This window comes from Canis lupus, chromosome 1, assembly GCF_048164855.1.
Source record: "Canis lupus baileyi chromosome 1, mCanLup2.hap1, whole genome shotgun sequence".
Classification (NCBI taxonomy): domain Eukaryota; kingdom Metazoa; phylum Chordata; class Mammalia; order Carnivora; family Canidae; genus Canis; species Canis lupus.
Genome location: NC_132838.1, coordinates 101,524,891 through 101,542,801, shown reverse-complemented (window position 1 = coordinate 101,542,801; position 17,911 = coordinate 101,524,891). Strand labels below are relative to the sequence as shown.

The 17,911-nt window shown below is 47.0% G+C and overlaps 1 protein-coding gene and 1 long non-coding RNA gene across 4 annotated transcripts; one reads left to right on the top strand and one right to left on the bottom strand.

Annotated features, from left to right (window-relative positions):
- Nucleotides 1-189: 189 nt before the first annotated feature.
- LOC140634240 (uncharacterized) lies at nucleotides 190-5,621 on the bottom strand. The gene is made up of 2 exons (XR_012031768.1): nucleotides 5,189-5,621; nucleotides 190-3,833 (listed from the first exon to the last, which is right to left on the bottom strand). It is a non-coding gene; the product is annotated as an uncharacterized lncRNA (long non-coding RNA).
- LOC140632343 (zinc finger protein 814-like) lies at nucleotides 5,324-12,076 on the top strand. Of its 3 annotated transcripts, XM_072824339.1 has the most exons (4): nucleotides 5,325-5,598; nucleotides 7,929-8,005; nucleotides 8,437-8,563; nucleotides 9,908-12,076. In XM_072824339.1, exons 3-4 carry the CDS (start codon nucleotides 8,530-8,532, stop codon nucleotides 11,293-11,295), a joined length of 1,422 nt encoding a protein of 473 aa, XP_072680440.1. In that variant the 5' UTR covers nucleotides 5,325-5,598; nucleotides 7,929-8,005; nucleotides 8,437-8,529; the 3' UTR covers nucleotides 11,296-12,076. The 3 variants fall into 3 exon arrangements, with proteins under 3 accessions (XP_072680382.1, XP_072680440.1, XP_072680517.1); XM_072824281.1 differs by lacking the exon at nucleotides 7,929-8,005 and having other exon boundaries at nucleotides 5,324-5,598; XM_072824416.1 differs by lacking the exons at nucleotides 7,929-8,005; nucleotides 8,437-8,563 and having other exon boundaries at nucleotides 5,326-5,598.
- The last annotated feature ends 5,835 nt before the right edge of the window (nucleotides 12,077-17,911 follow it).

The window sequence follows — 17,911 nt, the reverse complement described above, 5'->3', positions numbered from 1 at the left end:
CAAGGATTACCATTCATATATATTGCCTGTTTTTGTTTTAAAGATTTTGTTTATTTATTCATGAGAGAAACAGAGAGAGAGAGGCAGAGACATAGGCAGAGGGAGAAGCAGGTTCCCTGCGGGGAGCCCCACGCAGGACTCGATCTCAGGATCACACCCTGAGCTGAAGGCAGACGCTCAACCGCTGAGCCATCTCTACATTGCCTGTTTTATTTGCTCTTTAACCAATGTGATTAGTTACAGCATTGAAATTAGCACAGTCCATTACATACTGTCACATATAAATTTTTTTACATTTTTATTTTTAGTTTGTTTTTGTTATATTTTGTTACAGTCTACTTTCTTTTTTTTTAAAGATTTTATTTATTTATTCATGAGAGACACAGAGCGAGAGAGAGAGAGAGAGAGAGAGTCAGAGACACAGGCAGAGGGAGAAGCAGGCTCCATGCAGGGAGCCTGACGTGGGACTCGATCCCAGGTCTCCAGGATAAGGCCCTGGGATGAAGGCAGTGCTAAACCACTGAGCCACCCGGGCTGCCCTATAGTACACCTTTAACTGAATTTTTACTTTTATGGATTTGAGTATGCCAGTAAAACTTAAGGCTTCCTATTAACACTTAATGATGAGCTGTCCAGTTCAAGACTGTAAAAATCTATTCTAATACATTTATATAGGAAAATCGTCTGTCTTCATGTTTGAACCCTTATTTACTACCTCTAAGATGAAAGCTAAAATATTTTTTAAAGATTTATTTATTTTCTTTTGAGAGAGAGCGAGAGAGAGCGAGCATGAGTGAGAGGGGCAGAGGGAGTGGGAGAATCGCAAACCGACTCCGCCCTGAGTTCAGAGCCTGACAAGGGATTTGATCTCATGATCCTGAGCTGAAACCAAGAGTCAAGACACTCAACCAACTGTGCCACCCAGGCGCCCCTAAAAATGTTTTTACTTTAAGTTCTAAGATGGGAGCTGAAAATATCCCCTTAATGCTGTCAGTGAAATTTCCATATATTTTAATAGCCTTATTTAAAAAAATCAATTCCCAACTAACTAGTAACTGACTTTTATCAGATATCAATTTCTAGAAATTACCTGACATCTACTCCTAAACATGGTTTGTTTGGGGGCTCCCTAATAACCTGTGGTTAATAGAGTTTACAAATGGGAGGACAAGTTTTCTTCATTGCACTTTCCATTCAGCCCTGAAGTTTGTTTCTGCTATTATTGAAAATAGACCTAGTCTATGGTCATATTGCCCTGAAAGTGTCCCATTTCGTCTAACCATGGCCCATCCTGCTTTAGTACCACCTTGGTTAGTATCTGGATGGGAGATCACCTGGTAAAACTGGGTGCGGTAGGCTTTTGGGATAAAAAATGGGGAAAAGAGGGAAGAGGAGTAGGGAAGAATAAAAGAAAAAGAAATTGAAAGACAAAAGAAAAAAAGAGAAAAGCTAAAACAGAGTATATCTAATCTAAATAGAGTTCTGAAATTTATTTCAAGATCTTCTCCCTATTTCTTATGTATTGAAATTCTACCTCATGGTCTAATAGATATCTAAAATGGAATATATTTTTTAAAAAGCCCTGATGGCTCCTCCAAATCTCCTCCACACACAGCCTCAAAATCTCAGCCCATAGCATATCTGTCCTTCTGGATGCTTGGGACAACATTTTTTGAGTCATCCCATCTCGTTGTATTGTGTTTCAACAAGGCTGCTCTTTGAGAGTGAGCAGGGAAGAGGAGTAAGGAGAAAGAAACCAATCTCTATTCTTTTGTAGGACCTGGGTTGGATCCTGCTGAGGCTGTGCCACCTGTTCTGGTTGCCACCTCTCATGATCCCCTCTGGCTACAAGCTCCTATGCCAATAGTAGTAGCACTGATAGCGAAGCACAGGTGGGATGAGTGGAGGGTTTCCCAGGCCCTTTTCCGCTAGACCTCCACCCCCACCCATATGTATTTTGTGCCCCAATACAGAGGAAGGTTTTTCCTGGACACTTCATCTTTCTCTCTCCTTGATGTTGAGTCTGGGGACCGTGGAGGGTCACTTCCAAACTAATGTACTAAATCCAGGCCAGAGGTGATATGATATGGGGAGGTTCCCACTTCAGGAATCCAATGAGATACAGTGTGGAAGTATAAAGTGTAATTTCTCAGAATCCCACTGACCCTGTGTCATTTGCATGGAGGGAGCCACAGAGAAGAGCAGAGCTGCAGAGACCAGAGACCTCAAAGTGCATTCTACTTGGGCCCTTCTCCAGGGCTGTGACCTGAAGTAAATCTCCTCACTGCCCTTGCTATATATTTTCTTGAGTATAGAATGGGAATACTGACAATCTCCCTCCTTACTGGAAACTAGGGGAGTTCTTGGGCCCTGAGACCTCAACCACCAGCTAGTGCCAGGCTCTTGACTTCCCCCACTAAGAAAGCATTCAAGGATGAGTCACAGTAAAGTATGACAGAAAAAGCTTTATTGCAAGGTGAAAGTACACACTCCAAGGGACACTGAGTATGCGCCCACTCGGGAAGATCTGAGCCATGCCAGGTACATACAGGGCTCTGATTCTTAAGGGTGGTTATTATTTGGGTGTGGACTATTCAAGTGGGGTTCTGGGAATAGGCATGGATTTCTAAGAACTGTACATATCACTATGCATGCTATTCTAGCTACCATGCACAGGCGCAGTCTGATTTCAGGCTAACTGGGCGTTTGTGCACAGCGTGTCACAACAACTGTCTGGAGCAACAACTTGACTTAGTCATAAATGGTTGGATTTGAAATACACCAACAAATCCATAACAATCCATTTTCCTGTTTAAGGCAATTACTTGATTTTGGAAAGTGAGTCCACTAAACTGTTGGGCTACAATAATTGCAGAAATGAGGTGTCTCTTTGGATGTAAATGGCCGAGAGGCCCTGTGTTCTCTTATTGTAATGCCAATCACCATCAAGACTTAAATATTTTATTCATCTGTTGTCCATATGGGTTCCCTCCTTCACTTCATTCCAGACTACTCCCATATCCTCTTCTCTTAGAGCCCTTCCTAGGTTGCCCAGTGTAAAGTTGCCCCAAATTCTAGGGTCTTCCCTCTGCTTTGCTTTTGTTTTTTCAGGATCCCTAGGGCTCTTTGACATTCTCTTCATCATTTATTTAGTTCCTGTGTGAAGATCTGACTCCATCAGTGGAACTACAGGTCCTCTTCATGTAACTCCACATTATCACTCATCACAGAATTATTTTGAACTAAAGGCAATAAGCAGCAGCAAAAACCAGAAAAACACTATGCTCTCCTCCTATTTGCCTAAAAGCTGGAAAGAAATTTACTAGGACTAAATTTAATCACCAAAGACAACTTTAGACCCTTATCAGCCTGGCGACAGCACCATAGGAATTTACAAAACACACCTTACTAACTATCCTTTATCTATCTGTGCTTGCCTTCCCACAATATGCCACCCCTAGAGACTCAGGTACTTTTCCCTTGTCTTGCTACTTCTCTAATATTGTACTGTTCCTTAAAGATGTTCTGTAAGACTGAAAACAAATCCATGTCTTTGAGTTATTCAACCCAGACTCTCTCTCATGTACATATGAGATATACATACTAATAAACTTATGGTTTTCTTTTGTTAATGTCTTTTGTTATAAAAGTCTGAGGAGAGGGGCAGCCCGGGTAGCTCAGCAGCTTAGCGCTGCTTTCAGCCCAGGGCCTGATCCTGGAGATCCGGGATCGAGTCCCACGTCGGGCTCCCTGCATGGAGCCTGCTTCTCCCTCTGCCTGTGTCTCTGCCTCTCTGCCTCTCTCTGTGTCTCTCATGAATAAGTGAATAGAATCTTAAAAAAAAAAAAAAAAAAAGTCTGAGAACTTGGGACGGGTAGCAGAAAACATTTGCATCCCCTTTATCTCTACATATATGTGATGAATTGCAGACATGACTCCCCTGCACTATGCTTGTGGCCCTTCTAAGAAAACACAAAGTCCCCAGCCCTCTGCCTTGAAATCCCTGCAATTTCCAGTGCCCCTTATGGTACCCAAGACCTCTTCTTTTCCCGCACATGACACTAAGGACATCCTTCTCAACAGGCCCCTGGAGTAATGGGACCTATATTAACCAGAAAACACTGGTCCAAGGACAGGTGAGTTGCTCCAATGTAAGCCCAGCAGAGGGGCAATTCCCTGCCTAGGAATGATGTTAGGGCAGGACCGCCCCCATTCTCCTCCTGGTTTTCTCCATAGTGCCAGGTAAGGATCAAGGTGATTGACTCCAGGACAGGATAGGGATCGCCCCACCCCCAGAATCCCCCTCCTCTCTGCCCTGCTCCAACCAAGGACTCCGAAGGTTGGTGAGGGGATATCAAGTGCAGGACAACCGCAGGAGAGCCATCGGGATCTGAATCTGATTTGATTCTTGGTTAACGACATTGAAGCAAGGAACAGGGAGGGAGGCCTTCTTGATAGGACTCATGGCTGCCTCTGCCAATGGGGAAATCATAGTCTGGGATAGTACTTGATCCTGTCTGAATCTGCCAAGCGTATTCTGGGCAATGTATGCTGAGTAATAATTAGAGAGGTGGAGGAGATAAGTATGATGTAGGGCAAGGAGGAGCTGTGGCTGTGGGAATGCAGTTGCGAGAGGTGTGGCAGCAAGAGTAATGTGCCCACGGAAAGGGTCTGCGCACTCATGACCCAGGACCCCCATACTGGCATAACAGTAAAGGTGAGCCCACGTAATGGAGGTGTCTGGGAAAGGCGACCTGATGAACCCCAGGAGCACTGCCTGGAAAGAGGGGGTGTTGTGGCAGTGAATGGCAGGGCCAGAGCTTAGGTGCCATCTGTCGGCCCACCTGCCTATATTGTTGAGGCGTGACACAGTCACCAATGGGACCATGAGATACTAATTGAAATAAGGTAATGTATATTAACTTCCACTAAGCGAGGACATCTTGTGACGTAAAGACGCTATGGAATGATGTATTTCTTTGGTTTGTAGCCTTTAGGATCATCAGAAATATTCTCGGCCTCCAAGAGACCGCGAATTTCGCTGGGTCTGAAATAAGTATCCAAACATTTGGGTGATCAGTGGCAGAGACCACTGCGCAAGACTATGATAACATTCTCTCAAAGAGGAAGCGAAGAACAACAGAATCGGCCTTTTCAGACGCACTAACCTGCAGGACTCGGGCCTTACCTGCCAGATGTCCCTGACCCCGGCCTTCGTAAAAGCGGAGACTACTTTACCCAAAATGCCCGGAGTCGAGTGGCAGCGTCGCTCTCCAATGAGAACTTAAAGAGAGGCTCTTCCGCGTGTGGCCCCATCGCGAGGGCGGGACTTCCTGCTGTCTCCTCAGGGCGGCCATGACAGCTGCTCTTGTTGAGGGCTCACCTGGTGAGAGTCTCTGGCGTTCTGCGTTCAGATTGATCTGACGCAACAGAAGGGGCCCGAGGAGCCGCTGACCCTGCTGCACGGTTGCGAGTCCGCGGCTCGGAAACGCCGCCCGGGCTGCCCCGCGCCGGGGACAGAACAGGGACCCCCGGGCCGGCTGTCCGCTCCCCACCCCGAGTCCGATGACGGCGGCGGCGTCCAGGGCCCCGACGCAGGTAAACGCTCGTCCCCTGGGCCCTCCTCGCCCTCCCCGCGCTGCCCGCCCTACCCCCCCACCCCCCACCCCCCGCCGCAAATCCTCGAGGCCGGAGCGCCGGGCGTCTGCTCGCGTCCCTGCGGCCCAGGCTCCCGTGTCCCGCAGAGGCAGGCGCGGGTGGGCGGGGGCCCAGTGTGTGAGCGCCGGCACGCGCGCTGGCGGGCTGGAGCGGGCTGCAGGGGAGGGGCACACCTAAGGGGCGGTAGTGAGCGCTGAGGCACACAGCTTGCCTGCCAGCGCAGGCCTGGTCTTCCGGGCCGGGCAAGGGTACAGGGAGCTTTGAGTCCGTGGAACCCGCCGTGGACTCGGTCAAAGGCTGGACTCTCCCCAATTCCCACGGCTGCAGAAGCGCTTATGGAGCCGACACGAACAAGTGGGAGGTGGCCCACGCCTTCACTGGCCCTGACCTGACCCCCACCCGCTTGTCTTCTGCATTGTTGTGTCCCGGGACTCTGAAGTGCCATTCTGACAACCGGTGTGTGCACGGTTATCCCAGGAGCATCAAACACGGTGTGCACATGCTTGAATTAATACTCAGCTGGAACTGTCTAGGAAACCACCGTTCTTTTTTCTTAAGGGTGGGAGCAAAGAGCAGGAAGGCGGACAGGAATCAGGACTGGAATAACTGCCTGGGAAGTTGGGTGTGTCCTCTGGTGGTAATGGGAGGCTTGGATATGAGCAGCCATGTGGTATTACCAAGGTCCTGATAGGCTCCATCCCGCCATAGCATGAAGTATAGACTATGGGCTGAGGGAGGAGGCAGGACGATCAGGGTGGAGGCTCCTGTCATAGGCTAGGTGAGGGGTTTTGGACCAGAGTGCTGGGTTCGATGTCATTGTATTCTGGATATGTGTTTTAAAAAGTGACAACTGTATTTTCTATGTGGACAGAGACAGGGTGAAATGGAGGATTCAGGGGTTATCTCTAGGGGTTTTTTTCTTAGCAGCTGTAGGAATGGAAGCTCCATCAACTGAGATGAGTGATGTTGGTGGGAGATGTTTTGGAGAGCACTGAGTGGATGCATTAAGTGAGCAGTCAAACACACAGGTCTGGAAATCTGGGGAGGGGTTCAGAAGAGAGACATCTAAAACCATCATGGCTCCTGTGTGGCCCCGGGTGAGTGAGCCATGAGACACATTTGTGAAGAGCAGTCTTCTGGTTATGGTGATAAAGCTCTTCTGGTGCCAGGAAGTTGAGGGGGGAAAGGGAACCAGGACTGGATACTTAGCTGATTGTATGACTTCAGCGATGAGAGATGTGAGTGGCCATGAAGGAAGAGTGCGTCCAAGACTGGATACCTGGGCAGGTGGCCAAGGTTTCCAGCAGAAGAGTAGACAGAAGAGGGATCCGGAGCTGAGGAGGAATTAAGACAAGATGATGACACTCAGCACTGCGCTAGTGCTTCTCCACTCTGAACTCCACCAGGGTTTTGTGAGGACTTTAGTAGGGCCTGGGGTATTTCATCCTGGAGGAATAAGGTCATGTGTAATGTGCTGATGTGATCACCTGTGAGAGTCACTAAGCCTGGGGTAGGCCACCCAGCAACCTTGGCTTTGGATGAGGGTCAGGACAGAGGGAGATTGTGATTGCTGAGGGGACAACAAGTGCAGTACAGGTGGAGGAGGACTTTGAGAGGAGGTATCTTGAGATCTACATACGGTTCCTAAAACATAACAGGTTCCCTGTTATGACTTTATGTCTGGTGAAAGGTGGAGGAACTCATGGTGTGAGTATAAGTTCTCCCCGCTCTTCTGCCACTGGCAAGGTCTCCTAAAGAAACAGCCTTTCATCAAAGGTGTGTTTCCTGCTTATCCCACCCACCCACCCACCCACCCACCCTTTTTCTTTTTTGGAAAGATTTTATTTATTTATTCATGAGAGACACTGACAGAGAGGCAGGGACATAGGCAGAGGGAGAAGCAGGCTCCCTGTGGGCAGCCTGATCCCAGTTCCTATGGACTCGATCCCAGGACCCCAGGATCACGACCTAAGCCAAAGGCAGACGCTCAACCACTGAGCCACCCAGGCATCCCCCTGCTTATCCTTTGTATGGGTTTCAGTTCCCTACCAGCCCATGGAGTTATTCAGAAAAGCCAATCACATCCTCTTACAGGAACCAGGAGGTACCTCACCCTCTTGATCCCACAAAGCTCAGATCCTACAGCTCCCGGCTGTTCACTCTTTCTGAGAGTGCCACCCCCATGTGGGCCTGTGTGGGGTGTGGTGTCCTCCTCTCCCAGGCTGTGAATATACATGATTAATAAAGTGCTATCCGTCTCCTCTGTACAGGGTCAGGTGTCGTGTGTTTGGCCATCCCCATAACCCTAAGATGAGACTCCTGCACTCACCAGTGGGTTGAAGAGGAGGTGATTAAAATACAAGTAACATGGGGGGAGGCCAGGGAGATTCCTGTGGTGTGGGACAGTGAGGCAGTGATGACCATAGGCATGTGGCCTTGGGCTCCAGTCTCAAGAGTGTTGTGTACTTGGAGAGGGAGTATGCCTGGTGATGCCAGGGCCCTGGTATTCAGCGGAATAGCCTGGGTGGCCGGGAGGATCCTTCTGTGCCAGGTCTGCAACTTAGTGTCCACCTGCCTCTTGTTGTGTCGGCGGGCCCTGTGATCAGTGGGCCCATGAGGAGACAGTGGTGCCATGGCACCCAGGCACTGGGGCCTGGTTTCTCCTGTCAGATGGGGAGATCGGGGGGGGATGGGCATAGGGTAGATGTGGGTGGGAAAAGGGAAATGGGTTCTTGGGAGAGGGGCTTTTTGTGGTTTCATCTGTCCCCATCATGCCAGGGCAGGGTGACCTTTGAAGACGTGGCCGTGTACTTCTCCTGGGAGGAATGGGGTCTCCTTGATGAGGCTCAGAGATGTCTGTACCAGGATGTGATGCTGGAGAACTTGGCACTTATAACCTCCTTGGGTAAGACCCTCAACCCCACCCCTGTGCCCTGAGCTAGTCTCTGCCCTTCCCTTTGTCCCCAGGAGCAGTCTGTCTTTGCACAGGGGCCATGAGCATTGCTTCCTTCCCCCGTTCTATGGGTAGGTGCTGTAGTTGCTAAGGCTGAGGTCAGTGAACTGCCTTCCTTCCTTGAGCAGCCGCCCCAACACTAGCTTTCCTGCTGCCTTTCAGGGAAGGAATCGGGGTCAGGAGTCTTGCAGTGAACCTAATGGATATCAGCTTTCTTGCCCTCTCCCTGACTGGGTGACTTTGTCTAGATGCAGGATATCTGCATGCTCCAGGTCTGCTGCTTTTCTCTAGCTGAGGCTTCCTCGTGCCTGCCTATGTCAGGACTTGCTGTCTCTTGACAAAGTTACTACTTCTATGGAGCATGGGCTGTTCTCGTGAGAGAAACCCTGTCCAGACTTCTCTGGGGACTATTTAGTTCTCTTTGCCATGGGCTGTCGTGTGCTGCGTTGTTCTGGGATACTGATGGCTGCTCATCTGTCCTGTCTTTTCCTTAGCACTTGTATCATAAAGTTGCCATGTACTTGCTGATTATGGGCGTGGGGTTGGATTGGAGAGCCTGTGGTGGTTCACAGTGGGTACATTGACCCACATACAACATGATGGCTCAGAGGAAGCCGGGCCTGCAGTGGTACCTGGGGGAGATGCTGTGTGTTCAGGTCATACCAGAAGCCCATTCTGTTTGACTAGTATTTTGATGCCAGAGTCCACATTTCATTTCTATCTTTTCTTTCCCTTTCTTGGCACTTTGCCGACTTGTCAAGTCTGTTACTTGTCACTCTTGCTTCTGGCCTGAGGTGAACCTCACATTTCTGGGATCCATATCTCACTTGTTTTTCCTGCCACTCCACCAACAGTACTTTGCACATTGGCTGCTGTATGTCAAGAGGTATGCCTGTGTTCTTAAGCAGTCCTTGAACACCGCCTGCCAGGTTCCAGTTCTATTTCCTTGGGTCTTGACACACCCTTCTGCATGGAATAGGTGTGTCAGTAGGAGATACGTTTCTTTGGAAAGTTATTTGCAGAGGAATGAATTGCAGACCATCTCTCTCCTCTGTGTCACACCACATGCTTGCATCCTTCACCTCATGAGGCCTCTCCCATTCTGTGCTCTTTGTGCTCATTTTGTGCCTGCCACTGCTAAGCAGCCCCATCCTCAACCTGAACCATCTCCCCAGTCCTGCAAACAATCCCATTCACTGGTTCCTGGGTTTGTTAGACACACATTTGTAGCTCGTATAGGAGCTGCCCCCTCCCACCAAAGGCAGCATGCACTTCACCAGCATTTCTTGCTTTCAGGTTGTAGGCTTGGAGCAGAAGATGAGGAGGTCCCTGAGCAGAGAGTGTCTGTGCAAGGAGTGTCACAGGTCAGGATTTTGAAGGCAGTTGTGTCTCCCCAAGAGGCCCATCCTCGTGAGGTGTGTGGCCAGGACCTGAGAGACATTTTGCTCTCCACTGAGCACCAGGCAACACTTTGTGGACAGAATCACTACCAGATTGGGGCCTGTGAGAAACAGTGGTATTTTGGTGCAAACCTTCAGCACCAGAAGCAGCACACTGGAGAGAAATGCTTCAGAAGCAGCATGGGCAGAGCCTCTTTTGTGAAGGACAATGAATTCTGTGTATCAGGGAAACCTTTTTCCTGTGGGGAGGTTGTGAGGGACAGCTTGGCCACCTCAAGACTGCTCCAGCATCAGGCCACACACGCCAGGGAGAAGTCATGCAGGAGAACCGAGTACGGGGCATCCTCTCGTGGAAGGAAAGCACAACACAACTGGGGAAAAGGCACGCAGGACTTCACTTGCACACATGCACTTGTTCATCCCCAGAGAGACCTCTCTAGAGAAAGATGCTTTATGTGCAGTGAATGTGGTAAATCTTTTAGCAAAAGCTACAGCCTCAGTGACCACTGGAGAGTGCACACTGGGGAAAAGCCTTACGAGTGTGGGGAATGTGGGAAGTCCTTCAGGCAGAGCTCTAGCCTCATTCAACACCGGAGAGTTCACACTGGAGCAAGGCCTCACGAGTGTGCTGAATGTGGGAAATTATTTAGCAACAAGTCCAACCTCATTAAACATCGGAGAATTCACACTGGGGAACGGCCCTATGAGTGTAGTGAATGTGGGAAATCCTTCAGTGAAAGCTCTGCACTCCTTCAACACCGCAGTGTTCACACTGGAGAAAGGCCTTATGAGTGCAGTGAATGTGGGAAATTCTTTACCTACCACTCCAGTCTCATTAAACACCAGAGGGTTCACTCGGGATCAAGGCCCTATGAGTGCAGCGAATGTGGAAAATCCTTCACTCAAAACTCCAGCCTCATTGAACACCGTAGAGTTCACAGTGGAGAAAGGCCTTATAAGTGCAGCGAATGTGAGAAATCTTTTAGCCAAAGCTCTGCGCTGCTTCAACATCGGAGAGTTCACACGGGAGAAAGGCCTTATGAGTGCAGCGAGTGTGGGAAATTCTTTACTTACAGTTCCAGTCTTCTCAAACACCAGAGAGTACACACTGGATCGAGACCTTATGAGTGCAGTGAATGTGGAAAATCCTTCACTCAAAACTCCAGCCTCATTAAACACAGGAGAATTCACACTGGAGAAAGACCTTACAGGTGCCACGAATGTGGCAAATCCTTTAGCCATAGTTCCAGCCTCATTAAGCACGGAAAAGTGCACACTGGATAAAGGCTTTAGGAGTACAGTGACTTTGGGAAACGTTTGACGTGTCTTCCATTTCAGTGACCATTCAAATTTTCACATTGAAAAAGGCTTTGTGAGTATTTGAACGTAGGCTAATATTTACCTAGAAGTCCAAGCTCTTACAACACCACGTTATCTCCTTAAATGAAAGCCTGTGAATGTGGTGGCAATTGTGGGAAGTGGCCAACCAGAGGCTAGCCTCATTGCACTCCAGAGAACTCGTGGTAGTGAAAGGCCTTCTGAATGCAGTGACTCTGGGAGAGCCTTCACCCGAAGGACTCACCTCAGAGGATATCACAAATTGCAGATGGGAGAACTACCTTAAATGTGCAGGTATTTATAAGTGGAATGTAACAACACTGGAAGAGATCCCTTGTGAGGGTGCCATTTGCCTGTGTTGAAGCTCACGCATTCAAACATCTGTATAAATCCCAGGTGTGCGGCAGCTGCATCGTACTTTTCCAACCTGCCCAGGGCCATCCCCCAGTGTCAGGGCAATTGCTGGATGACTAATGAGTTGCCTGAGCGCTGACTCCTTTCCTATTTTTCCTCCCTGAAGAGAAGGCATGGATCTCACCCAGTTTTGTCCTAGAGGATTACTGGTGATTTGAAAAGGTGGACTACATTATTCGGGGACATTGTGGTCCTTGTGAAACTCTATGATGATGCAATCCCCCAGTCTCCAAGTCACCAACCCAGGAACAGTCTGCCTCCCATCGCTCGTGCTCTGTGACAGTAAAGATCGTATTGTTTAAGCCACCATTAATCTTTGTTTGTTTGGTTTTTTTTGTGTCTTTACTTTTTTTTTCTTTAAGATTTTATTTATTTATTCATGAGAGACAGAGAGAGAAAGAGAGAGAGAGAGAGAGGCAGAGACACAGGCAGAGAGAGCAGCAGGCTCCATGCAGGGAGCCTGACGTGGGACTCAATCCCGGGTCTCCAGGATCACACCCTGGGCTGAAGGCGGTGCTAAACTGCTGAGCCACCCGGGCCGCCCTAAGCCACCATTAATCTTGGGGAGTCTGTTCACTGTGTGTGTGTGTTGAAAGCAACTATTTGCTAGCATGAAGGGGTGAACAGAGTTGTGTACCTCAGAAGGGACTGTATGATGGCAGAAGATAGCTGTTCAAAGCCTTTGGCTGCTCAGAGCCTTTAAGGAAAGACTACAGGGCTCTGTGGTCCTAACTTCTAGTTGGATGCCAGGATGTTTTGTGGGGTTGGCATTTCAACTCAAAGAGGAGGCAGTTGTTGGTTATTTGACAACCTTCAGTGCTTCTGAGCAACGTGATCCTGTTCTCTTGTTCACGGGGGGTATGGATGGCATGGTGCTCAGCGCTGGTGAAGGAAATCTATTCCCCAGGCCCAGCAGCAGAGCCACGGGTCTTGGTATCCTGAATTCTGAAGGGTAACATCACTAGTTTTGAGAGTGTAATGCCAGGGGAATGATCATGGTCCCAGAAACACTGGATTAATAGTGCAGGAGACCAAGAAAGTGGTTGGAATGTGCCTCTTTGAGAAGAGCATGCACAATGTTTAGGCACCAGGACTATGAAGGATGGGCAGGTTCAGAAATTCTCAGGACCTCCAGAAGGATCTATCCTGTGTAGCTGAGGACCTGTCAGAAAAAATACTCTAAAGGTTTTGTGGATTCCTTGGTGCCTCTGGGCTGTCCAAAGGCCATTACTGTGCGTGGCAGCAAAACAGGACAGAGACAGGAGAGATCTCTTAGTGCAGCAATGAGGTCTTTGTGACTCAGCCAGTATCCCTGTTTAATGAACTGGAAACACCTTCACTGCTCACCTATTTTTGCTACCACTGAGGCAAGTTCCTTCTGATGAGGAGACAGACGGTGGAGTCACTATGGTGGCAAACTTGTTCTAAAGCGTATGGAATCCAGACAACTTGAATCATATACTTTTCTTAAGTTATAATAAGGTGTAAATGGCGTTCAGTGTCCATCATTAAATTGTTGCAATTTGACATTTTGACATTCACATAAACCCATGAAGCCATCAATCATGATTAATCAGCCTTTTCATCACACCCACATTTACTTTGTGACCTTTAATAATCTCTCCTGGAGGCAGGCATTGAGTTGCTTTTCATTATACTAGATAAGTTTGTATTTTCTAGAATTTATATGAAGTCTTAAAGCGTTTCGTCGTCCTTTTCCTTGGGTCCCCTCATGTGACATACTCCTTTTAAAGTTCACCTATGATGCTTATATGAGCAGTCCATTCTTTGTATCTTTGAGAAGTATGTTTTATCGACAATGCACTATTTATGTATGCATGTGTTTATGGATATTTTAATTGCTTCCAGTTTGGATGGCTGTAGGTAAAACTGCGGCAGAAGGGGCGCCTGGGTGCCTCGTTGGTTAAGCATTCCGACTTTTGATTTGGGCTCAGGTCACGATCTCAGGGTTGTGAGCTCAAGCCCAGTGAACCCTGTGTTGAGCTCTGCTGTGGGTGTGGAGCCTGCTTAAGATTCTCTCTCTCCCTTTCCCTCTGCCCCACCCTCCCTCCCTGGCGACTGCCCACCTCTGCCCTGCTGGGGCTTTCTGAGTAAATAAATAAAATTGCAACCATCCCCCAAATCCCTAAAAACCCTTCTAAAAAAAAGAAAAGAGAGAGAAAAAAAAAAACTGCTATTGGATTTGGATAGCACTGTTCCTATTGGTATTGTTCCTTTCTCTTGTCCATACTGGAATCTGAGTGTAGGTGAATGAATGTATGACCTCTTAAAGAATACCAAATTGTCATGGAAAATGATTATTCCTTTTGTATTCCCACTTGCAGTGTATGAGAGTTCCAGTTCTCTGGTATCTTTGCTAATATTGGGTAAGGTTAATCTTTTTAAGTTTAAACTCTTTAAGTAAATGTGAAGCATTATCTCACTGTGGTCCTGGTTGCATTTCTCTGATGTTTCATGATGTTGAACAAGGCTAATGTACAAGAAATGTGGGGGGAGCCTGAGCATGAAAGAATCAACAAGCCACATTTACACTGTAGCAAATTTTTAAAAAAAGATTTTATTTATTTATTCATGAGAGACACAGAGAGAGAGATACAGAGGGAGAAACAGACTCCTCACATGGAGCCAGATGTGGGACTCAATCTCTGGACCCGGGATTACTCCCTGAGCCGAAGGCAGACACTCAACCACTGAGCCACCCAGGCGTCCCTGTAGCAAATTCTTCTTCTTCTTTTTTTTTTTTTTTCCAGTACCAATAAGTTTTTATTCATTGTATTTTCCCAAGGTAAAGAGAGAAGGGAAAAGGGTCAGCATGTGTGTTACAAGACAATATCAAGTGGGAAAGGAAGTACCCGGCACAGCAACATCAACCATCAAATAAACATTCCCCAGAGATGGAGTCACTAAAGCCCAAGAGGGCTCAGTCTCCTGCAGTTCAGAAATGAGGGGAAGGGATCAGGTTAAGAACAGATAGGTACAGCTTTCCTACTACCACCCCCCTCCTCGCCCCAATAAAATCAAGATTTCACAAAGCTTTGGTTTCTAGCAGTAAACATGGAGTTACATTTGTCCATCTCCTATTAAACAATCTTGTGGCCACTTTGACAGAAGTTTCTTGCACCTGCATAAAAGTTCCTGAGTGACTTGGATATACATTCATCTTCCTTTCTTGGTCTCCTGACCCTACTTTCTACATTCAAGGCCCCCCTCGTTGCTTCTGCTTCCCTCTACCCTCAGCCTGGAGAGATTAAAGTAGGTTTGTTCATCCAAATACAAGTATATTAGTATGAATCACATCAAGGAATGGTCTTGACACAGGAGTTTGGGAACAAGGGAGGAAGTGTTCTTCGCTTCTTTAGAATGTGAAATGTGTATGTGTGGGGCCTTTTCTTGGGAGGGGGGGGATAGAAGGGTAGGGTAGGAGTTAAGTTTTTAGGACAGAAGATCTGGCCCAAAAAAGGAAATACGGGAAGGGAATACAAAAGGATAGTCCAAGGCCGCCACACTTTAAGAGGGGTCACCAAGCTACGTTCCAGTTTCTTTTCCTGGTGCAGAACCTTTTGTCAAAGATGCTTTGGCTATTTTTCTCAATACAGAAAAGTTTGTAAACAATAAAACCCCAAAAGGACATGGAGAAGACCAACACATTATATTTACACAAAGCAGGCCACCTAGCAATCACCCAATCAGCTATTCATGAAAACCTACAAAACCCAGACAAATACAATCACTAGAGGGGGCAGCAAGCAGGGGAGACGAGAACCCAGGATCAGACACACATCACCCAATGTGTTCTATTGCATCTGCCCCATTTCAACAATTCCTGCTGTGCAGACCTGGAGCTGCTGCCGACTTATCCCTGAGATTGTTCATGTACCTGAGAACACAGTGCAGGAACGAGGGCCTTAAGATTAAAATACACACAAAAATACAAAAACCAGAATATTTGTATTACGAAAAAAAAAGTTAAAATGCACAGGACACGTCATTTGCACACAGCTAGTGCAGCTGGCATCCTGGAGAAAGTGGGGCCCAAGGTGCGGTTGTCCAAGGGAGCAAATAAATAAAATCCTATCAGCCCAGAATGGGGTGGGATTAGGCTTAGGAGCAGGAGGTCTGTAGCTATTCCCCCAACAATCCCTGTGGCTACTGTCACAACCCATTGCTTGGGACAGTCCTCAGCACCCTATCCCAAGAGTGGGTTATGGGACAAGATGTAGAAAAACCCTGCCTTACCCCTTAGAGATTCCCTCCCCACAGAATATAGTGGTTTGTGGGTTGGGCCCATCAATCTGGTCTCATGCATCATCTCTACACTCTGACATGGGAAAAATTATTATTACATGTCCTTCTTTGAAAGGAAAACAACTTCCCTATCCATGCTACTTTCAAAAGCTGGAGATCTGAGGGTGGAGACTCAGGTAAAGCACACGGGGAGGGATTTTCTCCAGAACCCCCCACAAGCATTTGGATAGAGCACAGTTGTAATTCATTTGCCTCAACCCTTCCCCCCCTACCCTGCCAAGAGGGAAGAGGGGGTGATGCACAGCAGGAATACTTTTTTGTTTTATCACCAGGGAGAACAACTATTTGGAGTGCATAGCCTATTGAACTACCTGTAGCAAATTCTAATGGACAAAAGGCCTAGCAACCTCACCAAGTGAACAATAAAAACTAAAAGTGGTAAGTGGTACATATAGGTTAAAAGACTCACAAGAAGGACACCTGGCTGGCTCAGTCTGTACTGCCTGGGTCTCTTAATCTCAAGGTCATGAGATCAAGACCCATGTTGGGCATAGAGCCTACTTTATTAAAAAGAAAAAAAAAAAAAGATTTGAAAGGTTCACCAAATATTTGGCTGAGGCTGAATTTCCCATCCTGATTGAAATCAATCTGCATTAAATAACCAACACAGCTGGCAAAACCCAGCACTTAAAATGACTTCATAATTTCAAGTGTTTTGGTGTTATGTAACAAAGGTTTTAGGGTCTTACAGGAGTGTTTGTTTCCATTTTAGAAACATATTTGAAGGTGTTAGGCTTGAACGACATCATGTCTGGGATCGCAAGGAAACCACTAAGTTCATGGGGGTATATGAAAGAAGGAACTTAGAATGATAAATAATGACAGAATGACAACCTCCTAATAGTGTTTTCTATTTGGGAGTGTATCTGAAGATACCATTACAAACTGTAGAATATGTCTTCAGTAATTTCATGTGGTGAGAATGATAAATTACAAAGAGTAGAAGGTAACCTTTAATACCATAAGCATGTAAATGACAGAATGTACGTTTTAAATATGAGCAATTTAAGTCAAGGGTGCCTGAATTAAGCTGTGTAAAAATATTCAAAACTTGCTATTTTCTGATATTTTAAATAGATGTTATTTTATGTGTCTCTATTATTCCTTTTTATTTGATCTAATACATCCAACAAAGATTGAGATATCCCTTTATTTTTTTTTTAAAGATTTTATTTATTTATTCATGAGAGACACAGAGAGAGAGGCAGAGACACACACAGAAAGAAAGAGAAGCAGGCTCCATGCAGGGAGCCCAAAGCCGGGCTCAATCCCAGGTCTTCAGAATCACGCCCTGGGCCGAAGGCAGGCACCAAACCACTGAGCCACCCAGTGTCCCCCTTTATGGCTTTAAAGTAGAAAGAATTAGGGATCCCTGGGTGGCGCAGCGGTTTGGCGCCTGCCTTTGGCCCAGGGCGCGATCCTGGAGACCCGGGATCGAGTCCCACATCGGGCTTCCGGTGCATGGAGCCTGCTTCTTCCTCTGCCTGTGTCTCTGCCTCTCTCTCTCTGTGTGACTATCGTTAAAAAAAAAAAAAAAAAAAAAAAAAAATTAAAAAAAAAAAAGTAGAATGAATTAACCTTAGAAAGGTGGAACAAGAAAAAGTCTTAGAGATATGTTTATTAATTTAGCGGTTGGACAAAAGGAGAGAAATACAAACTCAAGCAGACTTTTCAGTGACCACAGAGCCCAACTGGGATCTCCATCTCAAGACCGTGAGATTACCTGAGCTGAATATAACAGTCGGATGGTTAAACAACTGTGCCACCCATGTGTCCCAGGATAAGAGCCTAGAAATCCAAAGGCCCATTTTCTCCCTTTGTA